Here is an 18,298-nt window from a genome sequence, read left to right on the forward strand (position 1 = left end):
CATGCCACGAATCGATAGCGCACCGTAGTCTTTGGTGCAATTCATTTTGCGTGACTTCAATCGACGATTTTATAAGATTATTTTATTTTATAAGATTGTACAAGACCGAGTGTGTTTCTTTGTGCCAATACTTTATTGTCCTCTTCTCGCTGGAGCAAGTAAGTGAAGATGCACTATCTATCGTCACGACGATATCTTTCGAATTATTGACTGTCTCTTCAATAAAAAACCATCGCGAATTCTATCCGCCTATATCATATGATGAAAATAAAATATATTAGCAAGCACATCCCCGCAACAAAGGAGAGATTTTATTTCAATTTTCTTTCATCGTGAATACATTTTGATTAAAGAATATAGAGTAAACTTGATATGCTTTTTATGCAAATATCGATTAAATTTTCAGCTATATTTTTTCTTTCTTAGATATGTTATTTCTCAAATATATAATATAATTATTATATATGTTAATGAATTAATCAAAAGCAAATTATTAAATAATTAATATAATAATAATAATAATAATTAATAAATTTAAAGCTAAATTATAGCAAAGCAGTGTAAGAATTAAAGGTATAAATAAAAAAAAGAAAAAGAAAGAGAGAAAGAAAGAGAAAAATGTTGGACATGATTAAAAATAAAAATGATTTTTTTTCTTACTGTATGTATCAGGTCAGGGCGTTACTGTATCAATATAATAGCGATTGGAAAAATGTAATAAGCCATCTTCTATATACGCCTATATATGTCTATATATATGCATGTACCATACGCATGATCCGAGAAGTCATTTTCTCCGTGTTATGAACGGGTCACAGATCAAACGGGTGAGGGTCTTTTAAGAAAAAAGAAAAAATGAAACTACTCTGAAATTATAAAGAGAAAAAAAGAGAGAAAAATATACGTAATTTATGGTAGTCTTAAAATGTCTGAGGTCTACTTTGTCGGCAATCGTAATTAATTAAGTTATAAATTTTATTAAATTTATTATGTATATAATACGAATTCTACCTTTCTATTTAATCCTGTTTTAATATAATGTTTCTTTTTAATTTAGTTATTTTTATTCTATTTTGTATACATTACTTTTATTTATCAAACATTTTAAGCAAATTAATTTAATTTAAATAAAAATATATGAATTTATTAAAAACGTATCATGTTAAATTCTAAAAGTTGTGTAATATAAATAAGATCGACATCTTCACAAAACTAACTACCTATATTATTCAATATTCATTCAGTATTTTGTTCTTTTTTTTCTATATGTATTTTCTTTATAAACCTATATATTGAAAATGCAATGCTTAATACATCTTATGATTATTTCTTATAACTTTTTAATTTTTTCTTATATACATATATAAATAATCTGTTTGGCCTTATGATATAGAGTTATTTATCTATAGCATAAATACATCAAACAGATTAGTATATACTATATTAAAGTTGCTATATTAAAGTTATTTATATAATATTTAAAATAAATTGTATAAAAATTATAAACAATACAGCATCTCTTCCTCACTCTTTCTCTCTCTCTTTCAAAATATATAAGATCACAAAATCGGATGTAAACAATGTTATTAAAAGAGAAATTGCATAAAGATAAATTATAAAAAAATAATCACTATTTTTAAGCGTAAAAAAAGTTAATATTAATATGCTTGAATCGTGTCTCGCCTTTCGCGTGAAAAAGGGAAACGACGTGAGAAAATATCTCTTGCGAAATAATGTCGCTATTGCAATAGACGATGCAGCAGATCCGTCACATTCTCGTACGGGATGCTGCAGCTACGCGTATACCGCAGAACATCGGCAAAAAGTTGTTGGAAAGTTTGCACGAACGTGCAACCGTGTCGGGGTAAATTGGCCTTTTTAAGGGTCCGGCGCGCTGGACACGGCAGATGTTGCTTCCGTCGAAATAGCCGAACGTACGGATTCGCGCTTCTCAACTTTTCTGCAGTTGATTCCGTGCCAGATGCGACGTAGAATATAATTCGCTTTTCGCGAATTGGCGTTTCGCTATTTGCTCCTTTTATGGCGCGCTGATAGTTCATTCTAGAACGGATTCGGGGATATCGCTCTTAAAATTCTGTAAAATGTATAACGCGGGCGATACAATATTCATGGCTTATGCAAAATTCGAAAATATACTGTTTATTAAAGAAGCAAAAAAATTTGGAATTTATTTAACACGTTATATGGGAATGATTTACGTGTTACGTGAGACTATGGCAATTTTTTACCGCAATTCTTTTTTACGATTTCGCAATATAGATGCATCGAGCTAAACGGAAGTTTATCGTAATTCCGAATTTCTGAGATCAGATTATATTTACATTCGTGAAATTGGGAGAGAATATTTTTTTATACAAGCATTATTTAATTATATAATTATTATTTAATTATATTATATAACTATAAATAATTATATATATATATATATATATATATAATTATAATAATTATATATATAATTATTTATTTATATAACAAATTTTATTATCACGTAGTGCACAAGAAGCTATTACTTTATTTAAGCTTAAAATGTAATCAACGGCATATGTTTAATTAATAGAATAAAATATAAAATATATTAATATATTAATAAAATACAAATACAGAATTAGCAAGAGAAATATGTTTCTTTTTTTTAATATTGTTTTAATATACGCGTATTTGTTTGCGAAAGAGCATTCTTTTGAAGACAGCTACGTTTTATGTACATATATTGTTGCTTTTCCAGATAATATAATGCATGCAAAATATATATGAATGTACCTCGCATAGAATGAACGTAATAAATACATTAGCACATTATAATTGCAGACTGCGGATGTAAACGAAACAATAACAAGAATGAGAGTAATAATCTTGGGAATAATCTTGATGGATGAATAGAGATAAAGAAACTGAGATGACTATTATTATATTTCTCAAAACATCATGAATATAATTATTTTCTAATAATTATATTCTATTAATTAATGGAGTGCCAGGCAATCAATGTTCATCGGATGATAAACATACAATTTGTCTTTAAATCAATATATTTTTTATTTTAATGAGTGTTTAAGAAGTTTTATTTTAATCAGTATTTAATAATAATAAATTTCTATCCGCATAGTCGTAATAATGCATGCGCGCATATTATATAAAAAATAAATTTTTAAATTAATTTAGTAGAGAAATATATTAAAATGTTAATATCGTGATGATATAATAATAATGTGATAAATTTTAATATAAGAAAGGTTAAATTAAAAATTAAATTAAGTTATATTTAAAAAATTGTTTTTTTAAATATTATTTATATTATGAACAATTTCAATTCGTTTACTTTTATGAAATCCTTGGAATTATTAAATCTTATACAGGAAACGAGTACCTAAGACTCATGTTATAATTCTATATGCTACGTATATCGACTTAATCGATACGTCCAATAAAATGTCGACACCTAATGGAAGTACCTGCGAACTCGCGTGTACCTTCTATATGTACACGTGTATATACGTATGTACCGATTAATTTGCCGTCGTTTCATTACGCCGCCATGTACAGAATATGTGTTTGATAGAAGTAGGTAAACTGTACATGTAATTTCCTGTGCTGCGAGTTGCGCGACGTTCTCGCCTTCGTACGGAAATGTTTGTACTTGAAATCGGCTTAGAAGAAGTAAAAAAGTATTATGCAAACCGCATCTACGAACAACGCGGAAATCATGTTTACGCATGGACTATTACATTTTGCCTGACTTGATCTTTATAAATTAAAAATATACGTAAAATCAGAAATCCTCTTGCGCTCATAATTTTATGAATCGAGAAAATGTAAAATTAGAGGTATCTTATAATTTCGATATTAATGTTACGGATAGGAATCGCGTAATATAATATTACATTATAGACTTAAGATTCAGTAATATAAAATTACAGATGGTTTATACATTATATATTTTACTTGCGATATTAATGTAATTTTACGAATATTAATATTTGTCGTGCCAAATATTAATATTTGTTTCAATAATTAATTGAAAAAAATATATATATTTTATTTTTATTATTCATTTAATATTAAATTGTGCAAGAATATCTGAAATTTGATATAGAATTTTTGGTCTTATAATAATATTCAGATAAATCTTTTACGTAGATATATGTGTGTTAGATAAAATATTTCAAATAAATTATTAAAATGATATAATGATGCTTTTACAGGCATATTGTAGAATATAGATTTTGATCTATAAATATGTAATTGTGCAAAATTGTTTTATTTTTATAAAAAGTTCCAATTGGAAATTTTAAATAATTTTCCAATATGTACAAAAGGAACAGCGATAGTTGTACAAATTCATATTTGCATATGTATTCTTATCGGTTATATAAATTCTGTATATTTTTATAGTAAAAATATACAGAATATATATCAGAAATATATATATTATTTCTGATAAACTTTTTAAATTTGAAATTAATTTATTTACATTAGAAATTTGATCGGGTTTAATCTACATTTGATATTTCATGATGTTTAATATTTATAAATTTTAAATCATTCCACAAAAATCACTTAGTATGAAAAATATGTTTTATACTTATGCTATAAATTATCAATATTGTTTTATTTTTAATCATTGATAATTAAAATATTAAATTCGAAAATTGATAGGTCATTTTGACAGTTACAATTACCTTATGTTTTGGTTGCTAATATTTGTTGTTCGAAAAAAATATGTGACTGACTTAAATATTCTGTGTAATATTCATCTAATTATGAAGATTTAACCTTTTTTCGCGTTGCGCAACACAAATAATTTAACCGAGTGAAAATAAGATTCGACCTCAATTCGATCTCTTCCATAGAATTTGCATTCTTACGAGAATCAGCACGTGTTATGGAAGAATTTTCCGCAGTGCAATCAAGTTTCGAATATAAGGTATCACTCAATTATTATGCTTATTCATTTATTCTCGACTATGTCAAAAAGCGCGAGATGGCTTCCGCTAAGTCTCGAGAACAAAAGAACCGAGAAGTAGATCGATGCGGCTGTCAGACTGGCTTGAGCGAAGAATGCGAAATTAGAGTGTTATTACGTGAGACGGGCGGCCGCTTTAAGGACGGGAATATATTTCGTCATAGAACGATCTTTACATTTGCATATATAACGTTCTATGTTTACATACACGGACGCTGCATATATATATATCTCGCGTATATTATTTATATTTATACTTTATGCTTTGAGAGCGAAATATCGGCATCGGAGAAATAAACGACTTCGGTATAGCTGCTTCAATGCCGCAGCAGCGGCGATCTATACTACTGTAACTAATTCCTGCGCGAGATGCGCCTTACCTTGTTGCTGTTCTGTCCCATATCGAGCTCGCGATTATAGCGCTTCTCGCCATAAATCCAGTCCTGGATTACCTTCTGGATTTCCGGCTTCTCCGGATCCACTAATCGAAAGGCAGTGATATTGGTCCCGCCGTGCCTGAATTCTTCTAAGTCGACGGTATGCAAGTCCTGAAAAGAGGAGAATTCCGATCAATCGTGACATAAATTCCTATTATCAATCACATACTTTCGTACTAAATCATGGAATTTCATATCAGATATACCACACATTCCATGTGGTGTATGTATATATTCCATTATGTGTTATAGTTTCTCTTTTTCGCATTCTAAGTGAATATTTATAGATATTTCTACAAGACTTATACTGATCACTTATTTTTCTGAGAATGTTAATATACAGGGTGACCCATTTTAACTTAGGCAGCCAAATAACTCGAAAAATAAGCACACTACGAAAAAATGGTTAGAATCAAAATTTCGTCATTTCGAGGGGGACGTACAATGACGTTAAAATCAGCCCCCCCACCCCTCCCCCTGGGCGGTGAGGGGGGGCAAGTTTGAAATCTTAAATGGAACCCCCTATTTTTCATTGCATATTCTTGTAGCTTATCTCGAGAGCTTTCCAAAACACTATAATTAAGTACCTTTTTATTAAGTACTTTTTGAGTTATAAGGCTTGAAATAATTTCTTAATTTTACATAAACCATAAAATATCTAGTAAACCATTCATTTTTCGATTATCTTACCTTCATACTTTTATGTACAAAATAATGAGAGGAATCAATTGGTGTAAAGAAAACACATAGTTGTTTCTAAGAAAAAATATGTAATTTGCAATTAACAATTCCATATTTTTTCTTAAAAACAACTGTATGTTTTCTTTACACCAATTGATTCCTCTCATTATTTTGTACATAAAAGTATGAAGGTAAGATAATCGAAAAATGAATGGTTTACTAGATATTTTATGGTTTATGTAAAATTAAGAAATTATTTCAAGCCTTATAACTCAAAAAGTACTTAATAAAAAGGTACTTAATTATAGTGTTTTGGAAAGCTCTCGAGATAAGCTACAAGAATATGCAATGAAAAATAGGGGGTTCCATTTAAGATTTCAAACTTGCCCCCCCTCACCGTCCAGGGGGAGGGGTGGGGGGGCTGATTTTAACGTCATTGTACGTCCCCCTCGAAATGACGAAATTTTGATTCTAACCATTTTTTCGTAGTGTGCTTATTTTTCGAGTTATTTGGCTGCCTAAGTTAAAATGGGTCACCCTGTATATTTTAATAAATGTTATCTTATATTAAAAAACGAAATATGCATTTTTGGATCAAAATAAAATTTGACGGCAAGGAAAGATCATAAAAATAATAATAAAAGTAAATTTTGAAATAAATAAAAAAGTGTTTTTCTTTTTTAAATTGATATTTTCTTTGATCTGAAATTTTTATAGAGAGGGAATTTATATAATGGATTAATTATGTAAGATAAATCTCAATCCAATTTACGGTAAAGCTAGCATGATATTAAACTTTTCCGGAGAGGATTCCCTCTCACGATATAGCGTTCTACAACTTGCTTCCGACTCTGTAAGATCCTAATCACTTTGACAGATGTCGAATCTAGTAAAGCTGGGCGATTTCTGTGTGATTTTCAAGGGGAAATTGATGTTTTGTTTCAAACATTTTCTATTAGAGTTTTATCAGTTTCTCCTTATTGCGAAAATTGTATCCGATTTGTTAGAGAAAAAAATATTCACATTATTTTCATTCTCTACATTATCTTATCTTTTTGCTAGATTACACTTATTAATTTTAATATTTAAAATTTGTAATTTAATAACTAACATAAGAATAAAATTGAAATCTATTTTACGTATGTGAAACTTGAAAAAATAAATTAAATAACCACAATGAGTACAAACATATTACAGAATTAGAATGTTTTCGGCAAAAAATTAATGCAATGATTATTGCATGTCATTTTAATAAATTTTAATAGATCAATCGCTCATCGTATGTATCGAGATTACTCCAATATATAATATTATAAGATATAATAAATCGTTATTTATTTTCGACATGATCGACAGCTGAATATGAAGAATGAATGAAGAATGTGAGTTTGCATTCTCTGTGATGTATTCAGTAGCTATCAGCGGGAATGAAGATAACTCAAGCAGGAGGATCTGCTTCATGCGGGCCGATATCTGTATCAGTTGACGCTGGTGGTCCGACGTGATTTAAAGTCGCATGCAGCCGAAGGCGCATCCCAGTTCCCATCTTTTCGAATACTCGTGGAGGATCGCGCCGCCGCGGCCATTTATTATCCTTTGTCCCGCATACGAGAACATGATGGATAAGTTCGATATTCTCGATCTGCTGTCTTCGCAAGTAAATCGACACACTTGGCGACGTACCCACGTTCCTAATGTCGCGCGGATCGATTGACCGTCACTTTGGTGATCGATCATCATCTCACCTCTGACTACATCCAGTCTGTCCTCCTTCGAGACACGTTGCAACACGACATCGAAATCGTATATATCATGTACAATAAATGTAATAGTTGTGGATAACGATTACGAACTTTACTTATATTTAATATCGTTCTGTCTTTTACTATTTCTGCAACAATTATTGTAATATTGATACAGAGAAAGAGCAATACATGATAGCCATAAAGAAAAAAAAATTATTGTCAATTCTAAAATTATTATGACTAGTCCAATAATTGTATTCATAATATAATAAAGTGAAGTGTCGATATATAAAATTTTTTCTTAATAAAACTATTGCAAAAAGAAGATACTTTTGGAATAAAAAAGAAATCAAAAAGGTTTTTAATAAATGAAAATATACAATAGTCAATGAATAAAAAAAATGTACGAATATTAAAGTTTGGATAGACATATCGATATATTGATTATTGAATGATTCCGAAACACAGTATAATTAAATCTTTATTAACGAAAAAATTGATTCCATCATCCATATTAATTCCATTCTATATTAAAAAATCTTGAATTATTCTGTATGTGAATATGTGACACTGGCACTTGCAATAATAAAAGATAAAACTAAGAGAAATATTATAAATACGTCATATAAAATTATTATGAAGATACGATTAGAAAATATATAGTTAAATCTGTTTAAATAAGTTAATATAGTTAAATAAATAAAAATAAGAAAAATACAAAAAGAAGTTTTCATGAGTGAAATTAATAATTATTGTGCTTTAGTGTTTTTACTTAATTTTTAATGAATTTAAAATTATTACTTTTATTAATTCGAAAATTATTACATTCCTCTATTTATTTATTAGTTTTAATCGATACGAAAAAATTTAATACAAAAGAATTTAATAAAAATTTAATTTATTTCAACGTATAGTTTAATAAAACTAATGTTTAGTTATAGTTGAAGGAGTTACTGATAAAGCGGGAATAACAGAGAGGAAAACTCGAAGAATTCTTTCGCAAGGACACAACCGCACGAATGTTATTATTACGGTTCCGTACGTGCCGGTATAACTTCTTTCAGCGTGACGATTCACAACAGCCACATTGTGTCTCCCATTTCACGTGTGACATTTTATTAACATGTTTCAGAATCGCATGGAAAAACCGTGCGCGCGCGTCATGTGGGATGCGTATATCACGCATAAATGACTATTGATCGATCGCCACACGATCTGGTGGCCGCAGTCCCGATATGAATATCTGTCGGATACTTTTCATCCATAACGCTGATGGGAAACAGATTGCTGTATCCTCTTCTCGTCTATTCGTCTCGATACGGAAGCCGTGTAAATATACACGCGATATCGGATTTTCGTTCACCTGCAGGAGTAACAGAGGAGCGAGTAACAAAGGGACCGGCTTTATTCTCAGCATGTTATCATCGTGCCCGCGGAATATGGATGCGAAACCGGAAAGAATATTGCTTTTCACACGGCATATTGCGCACTGCGCACCGCGTAGCTGCTGTGGGATCTGTCATTAAATTTTCGTTCGCTAGTAACTCGTTTGAAACGGGAACAGCCGGCGCGTACGAATATGTACGTGGACACGAAGAATATCGTCGAAACTGTTTGACAGATGGTTTTGCAGGGATGTGTATTACTGTACACGGTGCGCAACTATATCTGGTTCGGTCATATGTCAGAGTTATTTTGCAGCAAGTTTTTAAACATCTAATTTGTATTCGGTTACATTTGTGCATTTATTCGACGCGACAATTATGGATCGGTCGGAATTATTTTGAACTTTCCAATTTTTAGGGAAGAATAAACGTATATCATTTTTATCGCGATAATATATCTCAAATTTTATGTAGGTAAAAGTAAAGAATTAAAAATTGATGACCTATTTTTATCTATAAATTATTTTAAATCCTATCAAAAAAATCTGCATATAAATTAAATTTCAGTTTTTAATTCAGAAATTGAAATTTGATTTCGTTTGAATTTGACGTTGATTTGAATGAACAGATTTATTATCTGATTAATGTTAGATTTTGTATTTTCGAATTTAATAATGAAATATTTTTTATTATTTATTATTATTATTTAATTATTTAATTATTTAATTATTTATTATTATTTCGCAAATATATATATTATTATTATTTATTCCTTTTCCAGTGGAAATTTGACTTTTTAAGTGATTTTCAAAATTTTCCGATTAACTTTTTTACATTTTTCTGGTTTCACAATTTTCAGAGTAAATACCGGAGTAAATACCGTTAAGTACTCTCTTATTGAGCGAAATTTTGCTTGGAAAGTCTTGTATTTCAACGCGAAACAGGATATTTCCATTCGAGCTCGAGAGTCCTAAAGTGCGGCGCGCGAAAATCCAGCATCATATCATCATGCAAGCGATGGATATCCGTAATAAGCGCCTTAATGGCGGCTGAAGCTGTAACGACTGCAACAATCATCGTAATCATAACAGGTGTAATAATCATAATGATCGCACGACACGTCAACGTCGCTAAATTCGAAGGGTGCTCCAAAATTCGCGTGGTCCATGGAGATGCTCGCGCCCACAATTTCATTGCGAAATCACTGTTTCATGGAGCGGACTTAATTCGATGAAAGGTAATCCGTCGAAAGCCAAGCTTGCACTGACCGAGCAAGAATCATTAATGCTCTTGCCCGGTCCTCGCGGCGTCGAGAAAACAGCATCTGCTGTAACAGTATGTGTACCTATATCCGCTCATGTGTAACACAGCTGTGCAGACTTCCTGACCGTGCCGCGGAAAAGGTCAGGTTGATGGATGATGGCCAATTTTTCCCTCCGAGAGCCTTGACGACTGGCCGACGTAAGTGAAAATAAATAGTCTCCGAGTCGGGACATATCGTCTCGGGAATCGAGCGCGGCACCGTTAAATTCCCACGTGCGATGGAAATCAGCCGCGACACTAAGCAATTATTAAGCAGCCTTATCCTTTTCATCTCGTCGAGCTCTTCCATGTCGACAAATCTGGTCGCACTTGTCTAATAATTTATCACTCGCGTCTTTCCGCACTGCATTAGATTGCACCGTTTACTCGGTTTAATGTCTCTTCTTTTAAAGCTGCGTCCTTATCCTCGCTTCTTTCGCATGCGTAACAATTAATATTAATGAGGCAAGCATATCTTGTACGGTTTATATATTAATAATCTTTGTTAATAACGCACTATATTATATGATGCGTATTTTACAATAAAACCATTAACAGCGATTATATATATTATTAATGGAATTATTTCCAGCTATTGTTGAAAATGTTAAATGGAGCTTATCATATTTAATCATTCATGAAGGATTTAAGGGATTTTGTAATCATCTTTCATGCGAGGAAACAATCGAGAATTTAAATGATTGTCGAGAAAAAATGCGAACATATTTTATTTGATAAAAAACGTTGTACTTAAAAAAAATTAATCTTAGTATTCCCATTTATAGTTTTCCACGTCGCTTCTTAACGTTACGTATCTAAAGCTGTATTTGGGTCAAAGTAATATTCATGCAAGAAGGAAACTTTACGATGGATTCACCGATTTGCACTGCTACAGTGTCGTTCATGAATTGATACCAGCGATCAAAACAATTTGCCGTCAATCTGCGTAAAACAAACCGACGGTCGTCATCAGTAGAGTCAACGGGAAGAAGCCGGATGAAAAAGCATAGCTCGATTCTTTCGCGCGCGCTTGAACAAATACCCTCGCTGATTTACATTTTAATGGATCTAAATTGAAATCTGGTAAGAAAGAGAGGAAGGAGGTGCGCCAAGATAAATTGCACCGCTTGCGGTTATATGGCGTGTCCGTTTAAAGCCCTATTTATTTTTTATCACTTATATTGCCGTCGCGAACGTTGACGTCGACGCGACGACGGTTTCTCGTTCGTCTCGTCCGACTCGTCCGACAAGATGTCCTCTTCCGGATGCTCCCACTCGCGTTGCCGAGACGGCTGTAAATTACTAATTATTCTGAGACAGCTTCCCATTTTAACTACTTCCGTTCTTTCTTTTGTTCATTTGAACGAACGTCTCAACAAGTTGCGTATTTTGCGCTCGCATAACGTTTTCATTATGTTCGTTACGAGTTCACAGACGAATTTCAAACAAGCGAATTTTAATTCTTTATTGTCATTAAAAATGAAATTTCATATTCGCGATCTTATAACAAACTACGCTTTCGTTCCAATCAAGTAAATCGTTTGTTAATGTTATTTTTGCATCTTCTTTCCTCTGAATTTGTATTATAATTTATTGTGATGATTAAATTTATACTGATTTTTATTTCACTATCAAATTTCCTGCAAAATATTAATGTCTTTTTAATTTAATATTTTTCGTCAATTTCTTCTTCCCTGCAATTAAATTTTGATCCGTCTTAGTAACTCTTAATAGAGATTCGAGACTTTATTGTTATTATATTATTATTGATTATTATTGATTTAATGTTGTTTGAGATAATTACAACACGCAATTGTTGTACTTCTACATAATAACAATATTCTTGGCATCAATAACATCTATCAAATTTGTTTCGAGAAGAAGAAGAGCCAAGCAGATTATTAAATTATTCAAGATAATGATTGATTAAATTTGCGGAAATAATACCGCGGAGATTATTTAATACTATATCGAATTATTCGACATTTAACCGCATCTTCAATCACGGTAAGTCAATAGCAGTGAATGGCAATCTCTGACCAACGCTATCGTTTTTTACGGTAATCGATTTCTCGCCATTTTAGCAGTAATTTATGGGGGGCTCGAATACTCCGGGAGTAAAGTTATCGATCTTCGACTTTTGCGAGAACATCAGGTCTTTCGGCATATCTCCCTCGACTCTCTCGACATCTCGAAGACTGGAAGAGCCGCAGATGGTTCAGATGATGAAGATTGCGCAAATTAGCCTTACGAGCGACGTGCCTGATGCAATTTCGCGGGTCTTACGTCTACTCCGGATTACCTCGTGGCTTACGACGAACGGAAAGTCAATTACTAATCGCATTTAACCTCGAATACCCACCAGGGAAGTGATAAGGTAGCTGTGATAGTCGCTCATCATTCCAATCTGCTGAGCCTGTTTCAATACGTCATAGATTCTCTCGGTGGAGCAGTCCAGCACGATGTGCGATTCCGCGGAATTCTTGATTTGTTTTAGTAGCGGTCTGAAACAGAACAATAATCTATTAGTAAAATGATTCAATAATTAATAAATTAATAGATGAAAATACATATGACCGCAACAGATAAATACGTGATAAAAAAAGGCTAGAAATATCGAAAGGAGCCATTATCTCGTGCACGAACATTTCAGTATTTACATTTTATACCTTTCGGTCGAAGAAATACAAGTGAAATATAACTAGGATAAAGAGCAAACAACTTATAAAATAAATAAACTCGTCAGTCGCGGAACTAGTTAATGAGGTATGTCGACTTAATTAGTGCGAGAAAGGCAAATGCCAAATATAACGTCAAGCTTGAAATTTTCGCGGGGTCCGTTTGCTTTCGTAATGCTCTTCAGGGACGGAGTGGTTCCGATTCCGAGCATGCTTTCCGCCGTGTACCACTGATAAAAATTTCATACTGCTGCCGGCTGCTCTTCGGCCTCTCGGCTGCCCTTCGAATTCTCTCTCTCTCTCTCTCTCTCGCACGCGCGCGCGCGCGCGCTTCCCGTCATTCAACATGCACGATAATGCGAATCTCCTTGTGCAGCCCGTGGAAGTTGGGGGCTCGACTCGCCGTGGGAATTTTTCATGTGCTATGCATAATTTAGCGAAAGTGCCCTTTATGCGCGCGTTGCTCTCGTAGCCGTATCGTCCCATGAATTTCACCTCCATTCCCGCATCCGTCGACGACAATTGCATCTCTTTCCGCGTCTGCGACTTTATCGAACAATGAAACGGAGAAGGAAGAGTGTTCACAGAAAAGAACAGAGTTACGATAGTCTTGAATTATATATAGTTTCCGCTGGAATCACAACTATGATCGACTACTTGACACTTTCGACTGTTGACGTAGATCCATAATGCGTCAGAAAATTGTAAAATAGAGTTGCCGAATTGTAGTATGTTACTTTGTGGACATAAACAATTTTTTGCGAGCATTATGCTAATATAAATTTTAGAAACAATAAACTATAAATAAATAATTCAAAATAATTTAAAATAAATATTCCAAAAAAATAATATAAATATTCCGAAAAAATTTTACGGATATATGCATATACAAAAATATATTATAAATGAAAAAGAAAATTAATTTTAATATCTCTGATAGAATTATAAGATATTACATATATTCAAGAATGGCAATAATTGAATATAAAATAAGAAACTTGTATAAAATTAAAGAAAGTAAAATTGTGTATTTAACTAGAGCTAATGCAAGTTAAATATAGATTAATACGAACATATTATCCATTTTATTTTTATATGTCGATTAAGAGTGTTTTTCTAAAATTATAAAAAACATTCTCTCTCCCTCTCTCTCGATTGATAATTGTATCAATGATAAAATGGTGTTGACCTGATTATTCCATTACGGCCATAACAATTCTTCGTAAGGGAAGTTTACTATAGTAATAAAAATGCATTCAACAGAAAAAAATCATACATTTTCCGCAATGAAATAATATCTTTGGGTAGCTTTACAATTACAGAGAGAGTCGTGAAACATATCGAAGTAGCATTATTACGTTTCGACGTCAATAACTCGAAGATTTTTTTTTCTGTATTACCTTTTGACCTTCCAAGAGTTTACAGTTTTTTTATCGCATTGCTCAGCTTTTACCCGAGATTACCCTGAGGGTTAGAGCTAATTAAAATCATATGAGAAATTCCCTTTTATGATGTGGTACATCAGTTGAACATCAGTTAGTTTATTAATCCCGCAGTATGTTTGTTTAAAACTATTCGCGCATTTTTTGAGATGTTCTGAGGAAATATTCTATTTTTTGATACGTTTAATGGATTTTGAAAAAATATATTTTTAAAATGTCTAAAATAAAAATATAATCCTTTTCTCGAAACGTATTTTTGTTTTTGTTTCACTTTATAATACTACACGTGAGCGTGCGTACGTATGTGCAAAAAAACTTTAAATGCATAATATACATTCATATGTATAAATATAATATTTTAAAGACAAACAGGAAATTTTTGCATGTAGAATTAAAACTGTAAACTGATCAGCTTTAATTCCATCAATCAATAACGAGAGTAATAGTCTATTTTGGCAAAATATTATGGAGGCGTTTTGTATATGAACAAATATTTTAGTTTGACAGTAGTGCTCGTTTTGATGAAACATGCTTGTATTTCCACGATTAATGCACAATCGACAATTAATATAATAATTACAAATTATATAGCGTTTATTTGCTATGTTATGCAATGATTAATATCAATAATTGTCACTCTAAATTAATTATCATGTTTACGCTGATTCTAAACTATGTGTGTTTTTAATTATATTAATAGCTATAGATATTACAGTAATCGTATGTAAGTGAATAACCTGAGTTATTCATCAAATAGCAAATGTTAATGTGTATAACATGTACAAGCAAAATAATTTGTTAGATTGATTTCAAAGTGAAAGTTTATATTTTTGGATGTTATAAAATTCCAATGATTTGTTTTGTAATGAAAAACTGATTTGCTGACCTGCATCAATTATTCAATGTTTCATTACGCACAAAATATATGATACCCTTTTATTTTGGAAAAATGATAGACTTAGCGATAATTCTTAAAGCATAAATTTTAGCAAAGCGAATGTAAAATATTTAAGTATCGATTAAAACTTCGACTTTTGAAATTGTAAATCTAGTTATCATAGAAATTATCGAGTTGTTATCACAAATTTTGCCATAAATTATTTCGCAACGATAATAATTCTCTACGCGATGTCAAGAAAAGAAAAGAATAACTGCAGACACGAAATCTATTATAGATACATTTGTACGATATCGATAACGTGCAGTATAAACTTTGTCACCGACAAGGAACCGATTCGTCACTTCGCAAAAGATTTCTTCATGTTTGAGCTTCTTTCCTTCCCGACATAATACTCGCTATTGAGAGGTGCACTCTCGAAAGAATGAAACAGCCTAACGTAAGACGAGCAAATGTCTTCTGCTTGCTCTTTTTTTCTTTCCCTACAAGAAGACCATTTCTTGCGGTCGCTGCTCTAGATAGTTTTCAAGAGATAGCCAGTACAATAGTCAATCCCTTGCGAGAAAGGTCGAGAGATACCGTATCGTCGCGAAGCGCGTACAACGACGATAAAACAATCTTGGAATTTTTAATTCCGTCTACGAAAAGAGAATTACGAATCAGCGTCGCCAATCTTTCAACTTCTAACTTGGAACGAAAAATGAAAAAATGTACAAGACTCGTAATAGCCGACTATTTTTTTATATATAATTTATCTATAATATTATCTTCGCAGTTGATTTATGTGCGTAACGTAATGATTATAATATAAATTATATACAAATCTAACATATTAACTTACATATATGTTCATTTTACATAGATACACTGAAAAAAAAAATAATGTTGAGTTAACAACATCAATGTAATTGGAATTTATTTTATTAATTCAATAACATTATTAATCAAATCAATACATGGTGTATTAATTTGATTGAAAATGTTATTGAATTAATAAAATAAATTCCAATTACACTGATGTTGTTGGTTCAACATTATTTTTTTCTTAGTGTATTTAAAAGAATCAATTTTATAAATGTTTTAGCAAAATATATTTATTACGTGATTGCAAAATATGTTTATAAAAATATTTGTAAAATATGTGATTCTAATAAATAAAATATATTTATTATGTGATTGCGAAATATATTTATAAAAATATTTGTAAAATATGTGATTCTAATAAATCTATACTATTTCATTATAAATTGTTATATAACAAATCGCGATTCCAATTATGATAAAAATTGATTTCTTATCATGAATGATTATTGTTAAATAATATTACGGTTATAAATATGATAAAAACATTATATTTTAATAAATATAAATTAAACATTAATAAATATAAACATTATTTAAATAAATATATTTTTTACATTAATATTAAACTTTTTTCTCATCTTTCCCGATTTGAAGACACTTCTCAAATTATCTCTGGGAAGTTCTTAAGGAAATATAGTAAAAAGCATATGATATTAAGTAGCATGTTATATACCATGAAGATATGGTATTATAAATGGTACCTGTTAAAATAAATAAATAAGATTCTAATTAATTAGCATTCATTAGGACATGGTTGATACGGTGTCGGAAATTACCTTTCATTAGATACGCGCGATCGAGATACGAGTCCGTTCGATGTATAATGATGAAATGCTGAAGATCGACGTACGTTAATGAAAAATACATCCTGCAATTCAATATGTTTGATAATCAATATGCTCGATGTTACGCGCCGCTCCAATATTTGTTTTTCATCAAGGAAATGCAAAACGTTGACGACACGTCAATTCGGCGACCTCCTTGTTAACTGAATAGTTCAATTCTCCACGTGTAAGGACACGCCGAGATTACATGTTTTATCGCATATAAGAGAAATTTCTTGTCAAAATGAAATATCTTGTATCTTGTCGAGATGGAAACAATTCTTGTTTAAATTGTAATAATTATATGTGCTAGAAATTTGTATAAATTTTTCGCAAACATATATATGTACCGTGTGATAAGAGATTAGGGGATTGATTTGAAATATCTGTTCTCCCTCTTAATAATAAAAATAAACTTTATTTGTCTATTTCAATTATAATCTTGGATTTAATTTTTACTATCTCATTGTTATAATGTTATCAATATCGCTTGCAAAAATTTAATATCATTAAAATATGATAAGATATTATATCTAATATTACGTTAGTTTCACTTCATGTCAATAGTTTAATTCAATCGGTGACTGGTAGGTATTGAAATCGGATAATCAATAAAGCACACAGTTGCGTGAGTCGATTGAACGCTTTATTGCGGCTGCCACACATTGCAGGGGAGATACTTCTACTTAGTATCTGGCAGTTAGCGCGTTCATGTCGGTTACAGAGTGCTTTCATCGCCTCGGTAGAGAGTCACGGAAGTAATAAAAATAGAGCAGTGCTGCATTGTCGGTGTATTACTGTATATAGTAGACCGACCAAGTTCTCTTTCACCGATTTAATTCCTTTCGATACTCGATTTTGTAGTTCGCTGTTGATTTTAAGAGAGAACTCTCGATACGCTCTCAAGATGATTGCGATTATGATAGCAATCAATTAATGAGTATAAGAGGCATAAGAATAAGGCAATCGCGATAATTCTTGAGGGTCTCCCTCAGCGAAAGATGAATCTCATCTAAGATTTACAAATAAAAGTTTGCGCAAAATTTTAATTAGTA

The 18,298-nt window shown here is 31.5% G+C and overlaps 1 protein-coding gene across 6 annotated transcripts in view; it reads right to left on the reverse strand.

Annotated features, from left to right (window-relative positions):
* The window catches only part of LOC105248646 (glutamate receptor ionotropic, kainate 2), a 252,433-nt gene that overhangs the window by 28,619 nt on the left and 205,516 nt on the right, over nt 1-18,298 (reverse strand). For all 6 annotated transcript variants that reach the window (XM_025411848.1, XM_025411845.1, XM_025411846.1 and 3 more), the window contains exons 6-7: nt 12,900-13,041; nt 5,368-5,535 (exon numbers count right to left, since the gene is read on the reverse strand). In XM_025411848.1, the coding sequence (XP_025267633.1) occupies nt 5,368-5,535; nt 12,900-13,041 (310 nt within the window). The remainder of the gene's footprint in view (nt 1-5,367; nt 5,536-12,899; nt 13,042-18,298) is intronic.

The sequence above is a fragment of the Camponotus floridanus genome, unplaced genomic scaffold (genome assembly GCF_003227725.1).
Source record: "Camponotus floridanus strain SB8 unplaced genomic scaffold, Cflo_v7.5 scaffold44, whole genome shotgun sequence".
In the NCBI taxonomy this organism is placed as follows: Eukaryota; Metazoa; Arthropoda; class Insecta; order Hymenoptera; family Formicidae; genus Camponotus; species Camponotus floridanus.